Source organism: Phocoena sinus, chromosome 15 (genome assembly GCF_008692025.1).
Source record: "Phocoena sinus isolate mPhoSin1 chromosome 15, mPhoSin1.pri, whole genome shotgun sequence".
Lineage (NCBI taxonomy): Eukaryota > Metazoa > Chordata > Mammalia > Artiodactyla > Phocoenidae > Phocoena > Phocoena sinus.
The window spans coordinates 27,883,378-27,899,665 of NC_045777.1; the positions used below are offsets into that span (position 1 = coordinate 27,883,378).

General features: G+C 54.0%; 1 protein-coding gene across 1 annotated transcript in view; it reads right to left on the reverse strand.

Moving 5' to 3' along the window:
* ANGPT4 (angiopoietin 4) overlaps window positions 1-15,090 on the reverse strand; it is a 39,091-nt gene extending 24,001 nt beyond the window's left edge. The window contains 1 exon segment of the mRNA XM_032605751.1: window positions 14,738-15,090. Coding sequence (XP_032461642.1) covers window positions 14,738-15,046 — 309 coding nt within the window. The 5' untranslated portion in view covers window positions 15,047-15,090.
* Between the last annotated feature and the right edge of the window lie 1,198 nt (window positions 15,091-16,288).

The following is a 16,288-nucleotide window of genomic DNA, read 5'->3' on the forward strand; positions in this document are numbered from 1 at the left end:
ATGCGTAAATAACTGTGCTCCATTCATCCCATGAACTCTGCTCAGCAATAGAAAGGAATGAATTACTGATGCGACAACACGGAGGCATCTCCAATTACGCTGCGCGAAAAGAGCCAGACTCGAAGGGCTACATACTGTAGGATTCTACTTATATGACTTTCTGGAAAAGTCAGAATTTGTTGTTGTCAGGGGCTAGGGCACCGGGGGTAGGATCCACAGCAAAGGGACAATAGGGGAAATTTTGGGGGGTGCTGGCAATATTCTATATCATGTGATGGTGGTTACATGACTATATACATTTGTCAAAATTCGTGGAACTGTACATTAAAAGAGTGAATTTCACTGTATCCACATACTGAGACTATATCTCAGTATAAAACAAACCTAGCAACACAAGGTTCTATAAAATGTCCCATTTAAAAATGTGTTACAATAATAAATGTGTTTCTTCAAGCTAATCCCTCACCCTCTGAGTTTCATTCATGTATTCACTCAGAAATTATTTCTTGAGCAATCCCGTCTTGGGATGGGAATTAGGGTGAAGCAGGACAGGCTGAACCTTGGCCCCCAGGGGAGGAAGGGCAGAGATTAGAGCCTAAGGAAGGAGAAAGGGCTTCAGCAGGGGTCCCTCAGGCACTGGGCCCCAGGCAGGGAGGGATACAGGAGCAGAGACCTGGCGAGCCTGGAGGACATGCAGGGCCCAGTCAGCCCAGCCCCACTTCACATACAGGGAAACTGAGGCCCCAATCGGGAAAGTAACTATGCAGGAAGTTACGCACAGGAGCTACTGCCCTGTCTAGCCAGACATATGGACATCTGGAAGGTCAGAGCTTTGACCGGTTTTGTGTATGTGTTTCAATTTAACGCAAATTTTTTGTAATTTTAATTTAAATTTTTTCGAATGGGTAATATAAGCCCTGTCCTGTTTCCCCTACTCACAGGCCACTGAAGGGGCTTCCAGGTTTCCTCTCAGAGAAACTCTAAGCATGTACCAGCAGTAAGTATGCTTATATCCCCCTGCTTTTAGTCTATAAAAATGTCAGTTCACCGTGCTGCACCCTGCGTCTTTTTTCTTAATATAATTTGGAGATTGTTCTAGATTCATCCAGGGAGACTCGCCTTGCTGTTTTAACAGCCTCCCACCGTTTGCTTACAGCTGGGCTGTAGGTTATTTCCAGGCTTTTGCCATCACACCAGGGCTGCTGGGAACATCCTGTCCACTTGTCATTAGCTCTCTTGCAAGGCTGCTTGGGGATAAATCCCTTAAACCAGAACTGCCGAGTTTAAGGGTGTGTACACTAGTGATGTGGAACAAACTGCCCTGGGCAGAGGCTGTGTCTGTGGTTCCCACACTGCGTCTGGAGGAGGGGCCCTGAGCCAGGGTGTTACCTACTCCAATGCTCCAACACACATCCACACGCCCCTATCTCAGGAGCTCCCAGAGCTTCTCCTGTCAGCTCCCTTCTGACTTTCAGGTCTGCCCACAAGTGTCACCTCCTCTGAGAAGCGTTCCCTGGCCACCCCATCAAAGGTAACTGCACCCCAGCCCTGCTCCACCTGCCACGACTGTGGTTTCTTCACAGCATGTCGCGCATCTGAAATCACTGCGGTCATTTCCTATTTGTCTCTTCCCCCCACAGGAACATCAGCCCCGGGAGGCAGGGTTGCCCTGTTCATGGCCACGCCCTCTGTGCCTCTAACAGTGCCAGGCACATAAGAGGTGCTCAGAAACTATTTGTTAAAAAGAACAAATAGGTCCATTTTATGTAAGGAGCACCGGATTTCCACTGAATCATTGTTTGGCTGCTAGAAATAAGTTTGGACGTCCTAACCCAGCCCCAGCTGCCCCTGGAGCCCCGTGAGAGGTATGGCCAGAGGGCCAGAGTGTGGGGAGACCACTGGTCCAAGGACAGGAAGAAAAGGGGAAGAAATGCCGCACAGAGACTGGAGGGCAGGGGGGCAGGAGCTGAGGGAGGCCCACGGCAAGGGAGGGAGCCAGCTTGTGGTATCTGCAGGGGAAATGTTCCAGAAACCTGACACAGTCTCGGGGCCCATTCGTCTGTTCAACACACTCATTCAGAAGTGCCAGGACTCTTGCGGGGCACTGGGGAGAGAGCGGTAACCAGGGAAGGCTGGTTCCTGCTTGAGGAGGGGTGCCAGGTGTGGCCCCAAGGGCTTTACTTAGCCCGTTTAGTCCTTGGTCTCATCACTCCCATTTCACAGATGAGGAAAAGAAGCACAGAGAAGATGAGTCCGTCCCCCAAGTCTCACAGCTTGGGAGTGGCAGAGGCTGGCTTGGGACCCAGGCCTTCGGGCTCCTGAGACCACAGCCTTCACCACTCCAGTTGGCTGCTATAGCAGCCAGACTTCAAGGTAGCCCCAATCACCCTCCCAGTACTCATGCCCCAGTGTAGTCAGACTAGCCAGTGTGACCAACAGGACACTGGAGAGATGTTGGTGGTGAGCCCGTGGTGACATCGTCACATTGTGGCTTCTGCTTTGCCCCCTCTTGAATCTCTTGCTCGGGGGGAAGCTGGCCCCCATGTCCTGAGGACCCTCAAGCAGCCCTGAGGAGGGACCCATCTGGAGAGGAACAGAGGGCTCCCACCACCAGCTAGTACCACCCTCCCGGCCCTGTGCTGGGGCCACCTTAGGGGCTGATCCTCCAGCCTTAGTCAAGCCTTCAGATGACCACAGCCCCGGTTGACATCTGAGTGTAACTGCATGGAAAGAAACCCGAGTTGGAGCTACCTTGGTAAGGGGCTCCCGATTCCTGACTCTCAGAAACTGTGCGAGATAATAAATGTTTGTGGTTACTGTAACTTGTTGAACATCTTAGGGTGACGCATTATGACACAATAGATGACCGGAACTACTGCACTGCTTTCGCAGAGGTCACAGAAGTTAGACCCTCTTTCTCGCCGGCCCTGCCCCCTTTGTCTGGCCCATCACATCCTGCCCTGTCATCCCCAGGCTTCAGTTTCCTCATTTTCCCAATGGAACGAACTTTGTGGCTGTGAGCCTGACGGCCAAGGTTGGCCGCTCCTCCTCTGCCTGGCTCCAGCCCCTCCCGTCCCCTCGGGGGCCCACACAGGCCCTGACCCCTTGGCTCAAGGCAGAGGGGGTTGTCTTGTTTTTCCTGAGCCGCCAGGCCCAGACTTCCTAGGCTATTTTCCTCCCTGCAGGAGATTCTGTTGCTTTTCTTCTGGGTCAGGGCTCAGAGTAAGCAGAGTGAGTGGGCAGGGAGCCAGGAGTGGAGAGCGTCAGGGACCAGCGGGCTGTTGAGGAGGAATGCGCTTTTCAACTCTCAGCTCAAGCTGCGATTCCCGGCACAGGCCCGGCTCCGCCAACCTTCCAGCTGGAGCGCTGAGTCCAGTGTGGGCCTGGTGCGTGGCGCTGAGAGTCAGGCGCTGGTCCAATCACAGCTTTGGTGTTTGCTTTCTGAGCCAGTGAGGGAGCTTCTCTGAGCCTCAGTGTCCTCATCAGAAAATGGGGCTCACTGATTCCTCCTTGCAGAGGGGCTGGCGTGGGTGCCTCTGCCACCTGGATGTGGGTGCCTCTCATAAGCTGGGAAGGAGCTGCCAGGGCTCTGGCCTCAGGTTCAGCTATCCCTTTGTGGTTGTCTGTATCTAAACCTTGATCTTGGAAGGATTGTCTACAATGAGGCCCAGTGGATGAGGCTTCCTTATTCTCCCAAGTGTAGGAATTGGGAGTTTGATCAAGAGGAAGTGAAGAAGCACATTTCTTGCAGTCACTCACCTCCCTGCCACCTGTGCATCAGCCCTTACACAGAGTGGGGTGGTGTGTCCATTTTGCTTGGCAAGTGTCTACTTAGTGCTTGTTATGTGCTGGACACTGTTCTAACCTCTATGTATATTAAATCCCATCCTCTGTGGTAGGAGATGCTATCAACCCATTTTACAGATGAGGCACATAGAAGTTAAGCAACTTGTCCAAGGACAGACAGCTCATCAAGGGCAAATCCAGGCTGTCTGGGAGTAACTCTCCCAGGCTGCACTTCAAAGCTGGCTTGACTGAAGTGATCATGTGACAGTAACCCCAGCTCCCCTCCCAGCCCCAGCTCCACCTGGGGGAATGGAGTCAAGTGTGTTCTAGATGAAAGGAGGCATTGCTGGGGTATCTCCCCATGCGGCAACAGGTTTTCCTGCCTGCGCAACTCTGGTGTATAACTCTGATCCCCAGCAGCCTGGAGGAAAGGAGAGATTGCCCCACCCTTGACAAATGAGTAAACTGAGGCCCAGAGAGACCAAGCATTACCCACAGCTGGTAAATGAGGATTTGAATCCAATGGCTAAGCTCTTTCCCTCACCCATCCCCCCATCCCCCATCTCTGGTGGGCAAGGCTGATATTGAAGACAGGGTGACAGGGATAGGACCAGGGTCAGGCAAAGAGGGGAGGAGCAGGTCCAGATGTCCATTGCCACTGCCCATCACTGGGGGCAGGACAGAAAGTGGCCACATCAGTTTCCAGCACCCGAAAGCCTCGAGAGCAGGGTCAGGCCCGGGGAGGTTGGGTCTGGGCCCTGATGAACACGCTGGTCTCATCTTGGCCATACTCTGCTGACTCCCTGGGTTACAGCCACACCAAACATTTTTCGCTCCTTCAAAATCCTTTTGCTCCATTCCACCTCAGGGCCTTTGCACTTGCCATTCCCTGTGCTTGGAATGTCTTCCCCTTCTCTTCCTTGCCTAGGAACTGCTAATCCACTCTTTACATCTCAGCTCTGTCCTCTGTCCTTCCTCCATCAAGGTTGGGCCCCCTATTATCCACTCCTAGGACAGGTGAGCCCCTCCCTCACAGCATGTATCATGGTTTATCATTACACATGAGAAATTACTAGGTTAGTGTCTCTTCCTCTGCTCCCAGAGGGGAAAGACCGAGTCTTCCTTGCTTACTCTGAATCCCCATCACCTGCACTTAGCGTGTAAGCTTGCAGTAAACATCAGTGGAGGGGATGATGAAGTGCATGGAGGAATGAACACTCTACCTGGCAAATTAAGTTCAGAACGGTGCATGTGTGCACGTGTGCAGGCCTGTATGTCTGCACATAAGCCCAGAGCTTCAGAACTGTAAGGACGCATGGATTTTTCATAAGGTTTCTGACATGCTGTGTGTCCTGTCACCACAAGATTGTCCCTGCCGTTGACCCTGGGGTGAATGTAGTCGAGTCATTCCCCCACCCAGGATCAGTGTACTCAGTCAGTGTAGTGATTAAGAGCGTGAGGTCTGGAGCCAGCTTGCCTGGGTTCAAGCCTACCTCCCTCACTTCCTAGATGTGTGAACTCTCTGGGCCTCAGTGTCCCCACAGTAAATGGGGATCATAACAGTCCTCACCTTTTAGGCTCTCGTGAGGTTCAATGAGTCAATGTTTGTAAAACACGTGTGATAGTGCCTGGCACAGACACAGTCCTGTTTGTGGAGTCGCCACAGCAACGCATTCACCCCAGAAGAGAGAAGAAGCAATAACGGCATCTCCCACTTCCCTGCAAGCAGACCCAGCGCCAGACACGCTCCCGGACCTCCGCATGCGCTAGTTATCTGGGCCTCACGGCAAACTCAGGCATGTGCTCACCGTTGTCCCCAGTTTACAGACGGAAAAACTGTGACTCAGGCTTTCCCCACACTTGCAGAGCTATAAATCTCACAGACACAAGGTCGAGTGAACAAAAGCAAATTGTAGAAAGAGATAGACAGTGTGACCGCTTATACAGGAAACAAATATACATCGGTTAGGGAGGGACCTGGAGTAGGAGGTCATCAACACAGAACTCACAGTAGCCATCTCTGGTGGGGGAAGGAGGCAGGAGAGGGTGAGGGGCTTAAGTAGGTTGGTAAGGCTTTGTTTCTTAAGCTGGGTTGTGGGGACAAGAAATTTCATCTGATTTTTCTCTCTACCTTTTCATACATCTAAAGCATCTCAGTAAAAATTACAAATGCATAGAATGAACAGCGAGGAAACTAACCAGGAGATGATCAGGGGATTGGGTGATTTTTTTCCCTCTGTCTTTACACACTTCCATATTTCCCAATTTTTGCACGCTGAAAATTCGTCAAAAGCTGAGAGAAACAACTGGGCTGCTGGGAGGTAGAGCTGAAGCTGGACCCTAGGTCAGCATGACCCCGGCCGCTTTATTTACAGCCTCTCCCTAGCTCATCTCTGTGCCTGGGGGACCCATTTACAGTCTCTGCAGAACTTTCATATGGGGGTTCCCGTCAGCTGCTTGGGAGTCACCTTCCATCCTTCAGCCCTACTTGGTAGACCAACGAGTGTTGGACTGGAGTCGGGAGTAAAGGGCCACAAGGCTCCGCCAGCATGAGCTTCTGAGGCTCCGTTCCTCTGTCCAAAGGAAGCCGTTTTGCTTTCAGCTACAAGAGTCCCCAGTCACCTCCTAGCCTGCAGGCCCCACCAGATCTCTGCATGCTTTACTTCATTTTGTCCTCACCTGAGGTACTTGTTTTCATGCTCCCCACTTGGCAGATGAGGAAACTGAGGCCCAGGGAGGAGAAAAAGGGACTTTCCCAAGATCGCACAAGGCAGGACACAGAGAGGTTGGTTGGGTTCCTGCGCTGACTCCTAGATCGATTGCCCTCCTGTGCCGAGCATCCCAAGCATGTTTTCAACAGCTGGCTTCCCTGGGCTCTGACTCTATGCCGGGCACTGTCTTCAGCCCTGCATGTATATTAATTCATTTAATCTCCACGGCAACCTGCAAAGTGGCTTCTACTAGTGTCCTTGTTTCACAGACAAGAAAGCTGAGGCACAGACTGGCAAAGTGATTGAGAACACACACCCAGCAAACAGTAGAGATGTGATTCAAATTGAGTCAGTGGAGCCCCAAGGCCCACGCTCAGTCTCTGTGGGATTTACCCCAGGCCCTGGGCCAAGGATGGAGGTTGTGACAGTGATGACACCTAGACGGAAGTTCAGGGTTCCGTCAGCTTTCAAGGGCTGCCCCTGATGGCTGAGGTGCTAGCTGAATTTACTCTGGCAAAAGAGCCCTAGAGAAGTTCTCTTTGGCTGAGGGCCTCCTGGGAGAAGGGGAAAATCTAGCACCTGTGAGTTTTCCCCGTGATGGCCGAGGGCCTCTCTGTTCCCCAGGCCCCAGTTGGGTACCCAGGGGCCAGGTCACAATGGACATGTCTTGTTTATTGTGTTGAGAGCGTGGTTTCTGGCATCAGACAGCCTGAGTGTGAACCTGACCTCACCCTTCCTGGTCTTGTGACCTTGGGCAAGTCACCTCACCTCTTGGTGCCTCAGTTTCCTCATCTGTTAATGGGCAAACAGTCTTAGGCTCATTGTGACAATTCAGTGCAATAATTCTCGCAAGGCACATAGGACAGTGTCTGGCACACAGGAAGTGTTCCATAAACGCTGGCCATAACTCCTGTTCTATTTCTTTATCTTACCCTCTCGCTGGGAGGCAGGATTTTAAATTCCACTTTGCAGAGGAATTACTTGATGCAGGTGGCTTCCCCAGGGCCCACAGCTGGTCGGTGGCCCCCCTGGGACATGACCCCTGACTCAGGCTCCATTCCAGACATTTCAGAGCTGACTCTGGGGTTAAGCAAATGCTCAGAGGCCAGAGTCCGGGCAGAGCTTCAGGCTGAGGGGCAGACCTGGGGCCTGTTTTCTCACATTTCCTGCCCAAGGAGTGAAGGGGAAGGGGTCTGTGTGTATCCCAGCCAGGCCAAGCTCTGGGGCCCGGGAGGAGAGAGCCAGAAGCTGCCCGTATGGGATGGCCTGCTCCTTTGGGGAATCCTGCATGAGGGGCTACACTGCCTCTGCTCCCTGGTCATCCCTACGCCCAGGGCATCTGTGCAATCCGTTTCTAGGTTCCCTCCTTGGAACAATAACCCCATTCTTCCAAGAAGTAGATGCTGTTCTCCCCACCCCCTTCCCCAGCCCCAAACACTTTAGAGGAGCCAACCGTGAGGTTAGGAAATCAAACCTCAAGACATTTTGTTCGGCAACCAAGATTCATTTCTTGTTTGGATAACCGAAGGCTGAAAATGCCAAGAATTTACGGGCAGCCTGGGGAGGCCAGGGCAGCCGGGAGCCCCGGCCAGTTTGGGAGGATCTTGGGCTGGGCCAGGACCCCACGCTGAGCTCCCGCTGGATGCACTTTCGATCCTCGTTCAGCCAGGCAAGGCCTCGCGACCGCTGGGCCGAGGGACCGAGTTATTCTGAGGTTTGACGTCAGGGACCTGGAGCGAACAGCAGAGGCTGGGGGGCTCCTGCCCAGCCTCTGACCCTTCCCTGCTTGGCTTTGGGTGCAGAAGGGGAAGAGAAAGAGGCCCCAGCTGAGCCTGGCTGAGGGGTGGGGTGCTAGCCATCGGGCCAGTGTGTCCTGGGTCCTCCAGTGTGGACAGAGCATGTGGACACCGGGGAGGTAGAGGCAGGAGGGATGGATGGCCTGGGGGTGAGGGGAAACCAGAGCAAGAGACTGGGAGAGACTCAGGTAGATGCCAGCCAGACAGGAGAGAGAATAAGAGTGACAGAGGCACCCACGGAGTTAGAGAAAGCGAGTCAGGCCACTGTGAGAGCCCTAGGACAAGAGGCAGACAGACACAGAGACAGAGAGAGGCAGAGACACACAGAGAGATCGGCAGAGAGAGGGCCAGCAGTTCTCGGTACAGGTAAGAAAGTGGAGGGCTCCACGGTTTCCGGGTTCGGAGTCTGCCCCGCTCTCAGCAGAAGCTTTGCTACCCTCAGGTGCTGGGGGTGGGACGGGAGCCTGGGGACTTGCGTTTCCTCACGCCCCTCATGTGAAGGAACGGGTCTCCTTAGGGGGTACGGGAGAGGGCCAAGTATGGCACTTCCTGGCTGGGAGGCCTGGGGCGCTGAGGGCATGACAGGACAAGAGTGGGGCTTTATCGAGCACCTGCTATGGGTAGATGCTTTCTGGACGCTGCCTCTCTTGACCCTACATCCAATGTCAGGAGTAGGACCTTTCACTCTCCATCTTGCAGCTGAGGCTCCCAGGGCTAATCTGAGGTGGACTCAGGAGCCAGGCGCTAACCACTGGTCCGCACGGCCCAGCGAGGGAAGCCTGCTCTCCAGCTGGCTCTGTCCCACCCACCCCTGTCCCCCCAACATTCCTGCTGCAGCTCTTCACCCAGATGAAGTGGTGGAGCAGAGCCAAGAGCTGATGTGCATCCCACTGAGCTGATAGCCGGCTCCAGACATGAGTCATCGGGCAGAGGTTCCAGGAGGACGGAGAGGGAAGAGGAAGAGGAGACTAGTAGAAGGAAGAGAGGGGAGGGGTGCCTGCAGGGGAGTGGGGATGGGGGAGAGGGAGCGGGGGTGGGGCACCCCCGTGGCCCCTGAGCGTAGGCAGGAGGACACCACAGCAGAGCGCTGCAAGAAGAGTAGGTGTTGGGGATTTGGGAACTCTGAGGCAGAAGGGAGCACCCCATTGTCTCAGATCGGGCTTCCTCCACCTCGTTGACACCCTGCAGAGTTGGAGAAGGAAGCTGGACTTTGGGTCTCGCTGCTGTGCCATTCCGGCAAGTTCCTTCCCCTCTCTGGCCTCAGTTTGCTCGCCTGTATACTGGGAACAGGGAGAGGGGTTGGGGGCATTGGCTGAGCAGGTATCGGCTATGGCGAGCTTGCAACAGGGAGGCTCTTCCCTGTGCCGTCCCAGCTGAACGAGTCTTGCTGAGAGCTCAGTCTGGGAGGCCAGTCCTCCCCAGTCATCCCTGGTCATCCCTGATGGCGATGGTGATGAGAATATTTTGTAACTCATTTTTTTTCTCTTCTGGGAGATTACAGCAGAAGCCAAAAAGAGGCCCTCAAATTTCAAATACTGTGAGATAAGCCCAGACCAAGAGAATACACAAGAGAAGAGCCAGGGGCAGGTCATGGTCACAGAAGGTAGCAAGCATCCCTGACCAGTGGGAGAGAGATGACTGTTCAGGGGCCTTGTATCTCTGAGCCAGGGGCCACATGTCTCATCTGGGAGAGGAAGAACTCAAGAATTGCAGGATTTGTGTTTCTTTCCAGGGAGAACTCCTAATAGAAACAGCCAACATCGATTGAGAATTTACTGTACGCCTGGTGCCGGGCAAAGGACTTCATATGCATCATCTCATTAAATATTCATAAAGGTAGATAGTGTTGTCACCACATTTTATAGGTGAGGAAACTGAGGCTCAGAGAGGTGAAGCAACTTGCCTCAAGTCACACAGTCAGAAAGGGGCAGAAGGGGTCCCGAATCCCAGAAGCTGGGCTCCAGATCTGGGGCTCTCACATTCCAGGCTGTGCTGCTGCCCAGGAGGTGACAGGATCCGGAGGAAAGTGACTGCCAGTGGGTCTGACCTTGTGGCAGGCTCCACCGGCACAGGGTGACCTGGCAGTAACCCAAAGACCAAAGGGCATGAAGGGGGCACTCAACCCAAGGGTACCCGGGAGATGGCACAACAAACCTCTGCTTGGACCCCAACAGAGACCAGGCAGGATTGGGGAGCCCCGAGAATACCAGCACGGACAAGTGACACTCCCTGCCCCAAGGTTACCTGCCACCCTTGGACTGACTTGACAAGGATTGAGCTTCCCCCACCCAGTGGTGCAGAGCTCCAAATAGAGATAATGTTGAATGGAGTAAAAGCCTACTGAGCTACTGTATCCTTGCCCAGGTGAGCTACCCCACGTCTTCATATGTTGTAGCCGGGCAGCAGGCTGTGAGTGGTGCTTGAGTGGTCTCACTGGTCCTCCCAGCCACCCCTTAACATACTGTTCTTCTCTCCACTTTGCAGAAGGGGAAACTGAGCCTTGCTTATCAACAGCCACGTGGCAAGTAAGTGCTGGGGCCGGGATGTGAACTCAGGTCCACCTGATTCCCACATCAGTACTCTTTAGCCCCATGGTGTTCCATGGTGACCCCTGCCTGGGATTATCAGGATACGTGGACAGATACCTGGAGAGGACACTCCACTGCCAGATAGAGAGGAGAGTGACCGCCTAACCTGAAAACCGTTGGTTTAAATCCATCATTTGGCTCAGCCAATGTTATCCAAGCACTAGACACCCAGGGGAGTCAAAGATGGATGAGAGCGTGAGACCTGGGGGAGAAAAAGCAGGTGAGAGGTGAGAGAAGTGTCCACAGGAGAGGTGACAAGGCCTGAGCCAGGGCAGTGGCCAGGAAGACAGGAGGATGGCCTGAGAAGCTGAGGCAACAGGATGGATGGGACCTGCTGCCTGGGGGTGAGTTGGGGGTGAAGGACTCCCCAGGGCCATAGATGACCTACTGGCTGGGTGGTAATGTCTTCAACAGGACAGGTGGGCAGGGGAGGGAAGAGCTGAGTTTCAGGCAGCTTTGGAGTTGAGATACTGTGAGCCCTCAGAGAGGAGATCAGGAGCCCATCAGATGTTGGTTTGGTGTCACTGGGGGGCAGGTTGGAGACGGTGCTGCTGGAAGTGACAGGGGCAGCCCTGTGGATTGTGCCACGAAGTGTGAGAGGAAGCAAAGAATGGAGACTGTGTCCTGGGAAACACCAACATTTCAGGGTGGGGAAAGGAGCAGGAGTGGCCTGAGAGATTGGAGGACCGTTGTGCATCCATGCATTCATCCATTCAACAGACATGTATTGAGCACCTACTATGTGCCAGGCACTGTTCTAGGCCTTGGGAACCCAGTAGTGAACAAAACAGACATGGCTCCTCCCTTCTTGGGGCTCACAGACCAAAAGGAATGCTTTTAAGAACAAGTGGTTGTAGGTGTTAAGGGAGAAAACCAAAGCTGAGTAAAGGGATAGAGAGTGGCAGAAGGATTGTGGCTATTTTAAATGGGGGGGACAGGCAGGGCCTTTCTGAGGAGGTGACATTTAAGCACTAGACCTGAGGTGGGTCAGGAGTGAGCCACTGAAGTGTCTGGGTGAGGGGTGTTCCAGGCTGTAAGGATTTTTGCTCAATAAGAGAATAACTAAAGAGAATGGGAGTCCCAGGAGGGTTTTGAGGAGAGGATCTAGCTTAGGTTTTAACGGGACCCCTCTGTCTGCTGAGTGCAGAATGAACTATGGGGGTCAGGGTGGAAATGGAGCCCAGGGCAGCGGCCATGACGACCATACAGGTAGGAGATGGAGGTGGCTGGTCCTGGGTGGAGGTACGGAAAGTAGTCGGAGTAGCAGCTGAGGACTGGCTGATGGAGACTCTTTCTAGAAGGATGATATTGGTCAGCAATATTAAATTTGCCAAGAAGTCAAGTAAGATGAAGACTGAGCCGTGGCCATTGGAAGTGGGAAGTGGGAAGTGGGAAGTGGGAGGCTGCTTAGGGAAAGGAGAGAGTGGAGGAGGAAGTGGAGGCAGAGCTTGTGGATTTCTGAGAGACAGGCCAGACGTCAGAGGGTGTGGGGGTTGGAGAAGGGGCTTGTTCTCCTTCCTCCTCATTCTCTGCGTTCTCTTTCTTTTTTAACATGGGAGATACTTGGATGCAATTAAAGACTGAGGGGAAGGAACAGCAGAGAGGGAGGTGCTGTTAGAGACACAGGAGGGCATGGTTGGTTTGAGGAGGTTGAGGGGCTGCAAGGGATGGAACCTGCAGGTAGGGAAGAGTGGCCTTGGCTCATGGAGGAACACTTCCCTCTGAGCCAGAGAAAGACGCTGGGGACTGGTGGGTGCACGGGTGAATCTGCAAGTGTGGGGCAGGCCCCATTTCTCTTTGAAGTAGGAGGTCCATGGTCTGGTGAGATGATGGACAGGGGGTGAAGATGGAGGCCTGAGGAGGAGGTGAGGTTTGGCACGACACTTATGGGACTGGAAACAGCTGCCTGAAGAGACACACACAGATTTCAAGGCAGCATGGAGCCCCCTGGGTTGGGCTCTGGTGTATGAGGCCAAGAGCTCCCTTGAAGGGGAATCCAGGGGTGGGATGGTGGCAGCTGGAAGTGCTGCAGGGCAGGAGGGGTAGAGGGCAAAAAGGCAGGGACTATGGGAAGATGGTGAGTGGGGGGCTAGGGAGACAGATGGCCAGGGCAGGAATGAAACAGGAGGTTAAGTGTGTATTTGAGTGTGTGCATAAATCAGCTTGACTAGATACATATAGAGCCACCTCTCCACCTGGGGGATGGACCAACCCAGGGTATGCAGAAGGCAATCCTTTGGAAAACAGGAGGAAACCACCAGAACTTCAGTTTACATGATGTCATATCTTATCTTCTTCTTTTTTCTTTTTTTTTGCAGTACGCGGGCCTCTCACTGTTGTGGCCTCTCCCGTTGAGGAGCACAGGCTCCGGACGCACAGGCCCAGTGGCCATGGCCCACGGGCCCAGCCGCTCCGCGGCATGTGGGATCCTCCCGGACCAGGGCACGAACCTGCGTCCCCTGCATCGGCAGGCGGACTCTCAACCACTGCGCCACCAGGGAAGCCCCATATCTTATCTTCTTAAAGTTCCATTTTCATTTGTCTCATACCCTGTACATATTATATTAATATGGGTGCACGTGCGTAAATTCTAAATAAATATGCGTGTACTGGGGGAGCGAAGCATTGTTTGCTGATCGGGCAAATGATCTGAAAGATTTGGAAACCATGGGTACGGAGGGACTGCTCCCCATCTTGGACATCACAGGATGCCTTTTCCGCCCCCACCCCACCCAGGGCCAAACCTGCCTCGTTCACCTCTGTACTTGTGTCTTGCCTAGGGCCTGGCACATGGAGGGTGCTCAGAGTGTCTGCTGAAAGTATGAGGACAGGAGACCCTAGAGTGGCCCTGGCCTTGGGCCAAAATGGCAGTGGGGTCCTCAACTCCTCGATCTCTGCCACGCCATATTCAATTCATCAGCAGAGCCCATTCACGCCCTCTTCAGAATATACTAGAACCTGACGGCCACACCCCCTCCCCCAGCTCTGTTCTGCTCCACACCTCCATCACTTCTTGCCTGGTGGCTGCAGTGGTCTCTTCTTTGGGCTCCCAGCATCGAATCTTCTCCTACAGTCTGTTCTGTTAAGACTAAATCAGGTGTTTCTCACCTGCTCAAAACCCTGCAATGGCTCTCGTGATGCTCAGAGAAAGAGCCAAAATCCTTCCCAGTGGACTCCAAGGCCCAACATGGTCTGCCCTCCCCTCATCTCTCGGATTTTGTCCCTCACCCCTCTGTCCTCCTCCTTTCTGCTCCAGCCACACTGGCCACCCTGCTGTTCCCCAGGTAACCCAACTACATTCCCACCACACAGTCTTTGTACTTACTGATCCCTTTGCCAGGAATGCCCTCCCACCAGATACCTTCCTGGGTTGCCTCATCACTTTGCTTGTTCTCTGGGCTCAAACGTCACCTCCTCTGAGAAGTCCTCTCGGATTATCTGACCTCAAGTATTCACCTCTGGTCATTCCTTGCCTTTTTCCCTTTTTCATTTTGCTTCACCATCTGACAGAATAGATATTTATTGTTCATCTCTTTATTGCCTCTTTCTTCCACTAGTCCAGACAGGGATGTACGGTTCTGTTTACTGTTGTATCCCCAGCGCCTAGGATGGGCCTGGCCCTTAATCGGATGAATGAATGAATGGCAGTTAGGGAGTCAGGTTTCCAGCTCTGACGCCGCCCAGTCTTGCTGTGTGGCCTCAGGCTCCTCTCTTTCTGGGCCTCATCATCCCAACCCGTACACTTCGGAGACAAAGGACCTATCAGCCTGGCCATCTGTGTCCAGGGCAGGCCTCTGGGGTAGATGTTTCACCTGCTGCTCGCTGCGCACCACCCTCCTGCAGGCCCAGCCCTTACCTTCTGCAGCCACTGTGTGTTGTTCTCTAGCATTTTTTCCAGCTGTCGTACCCGCTGGGTCGGCCAGTCCCCTAGGTTCAGTGCGGCTGCCGGGGAGTCCCTCTGGAGGCTGTTGGAGCCCCCGAAGGCCTCGGGCTCGGGCGGGCAGGGCTCAGGCTCGGGCAGCACGAAGGTGTAGCTGCACTGGCCATGCTGGACTCGGTGTGCCCGGCGGCGCCCGCCGGCCTCCTGCCCCCTCCGCTGGGCCACAGTCGTGGTGGCCACAATGAGGAGGAGGCCACTCAGCAGCATGGCTGGCCGAGAAGGCATCCAGAGATGTGATGGCGAGGGGTGTCAGGTCAGAGCCCAGGGGCCGTGCCTGTCCACCGCCTGTCTCCCTGCCCAGTTTGCACCCACCGTGGCCAACAGTGGCCAGTCCCGCCTGCACAGCCGCTGCAGCTGCAAAGCCCTGTTTGGCCAAAGCTCCGTCCAGGCGGCTATTTATACTTGCTCCGAATACCACAGCTGCTCTGCTTCCTCCCACCGCCTCAGGCTCCCGCCCCAGACACCCCCTCACCTCTCTTCTTCCCCCCTTCCCTTCCTGCCTCCTCACTCTTGTCCGCACACTGTCGTGTCCCTGCACTGGCTTGCCTGCCTCGCCTCTGAGTCCTTGGATTATCCAGGGGAGGCCTGGCCTCCCTGCCTGAGCGGAGGAAAGAAAACAACGCGCACACACAAACCCCCAAGCTGCCCGCTTTGGAAAACCAAAGGCAACTGAATTCTCTCTTCCTGTCTCTGTCTCTCTGTGTCTCTCTCTCCAACCTCCCCCCACAGGGAGGCTGGGATCTCAAATTTCAGCCCCCAACGCCTTCCCCTTCTCTCCCCGCTCCACCTTCCCCCCTTTGATTCCCAGTTAGCCTTGGAACACAGTGAAGTGACCTTACAGGGAGCAAAGGGGAGGGGGGCAGATGGGTGAGGCTGGGGAGGAGGCAGCCAGTTCAATCTGTTTCTAGAGACAGAGAACATCCTTGCAAAGACAGGGAAGTGGGCGCCCCAGCCAGAGCGGCTCCCATCCTCCTTTCTCCCTCAGGGCCTGGAGGGACATTGGGCCTTAAGGTGGCCCTGGCTCCGTTGTTGTGACAGTAATGAGAGATTGTCCTGTCTTGGGGCAGTAGATTTTGGGGAGAGGAGCTTGGGGTGCAGCAGTGCCCGAGTTAGCGGCAGCTGGCTCTAAATCCTCCTGCCCCAACTACTGGCCCCGAGACCTTGGGTGGGCAACTTCACCTCTCTCGGCTTCCATACCCTGGTGTGTAAGCTGGGTAAATCCCATCTCTTGCATGAGGAATGTATATGAGTTCTGCTCGTGGGGACTGAGGAATTTTTGATTTACTTGTTAACTTGTTTACTGATTCAAATCTTGGCTCCACCACTTATCAGCTGTGTGACTTCGGGCAAGTCGCTTAACCTCTCTGTGCTTCCATTTCCTCTTGGTGAACAGAGAGAAATAATACCATGCACTTCACAGGATGTGAAAATTGAGTTACAGCAATGCTGTCACAAGGTGAGCGCTAA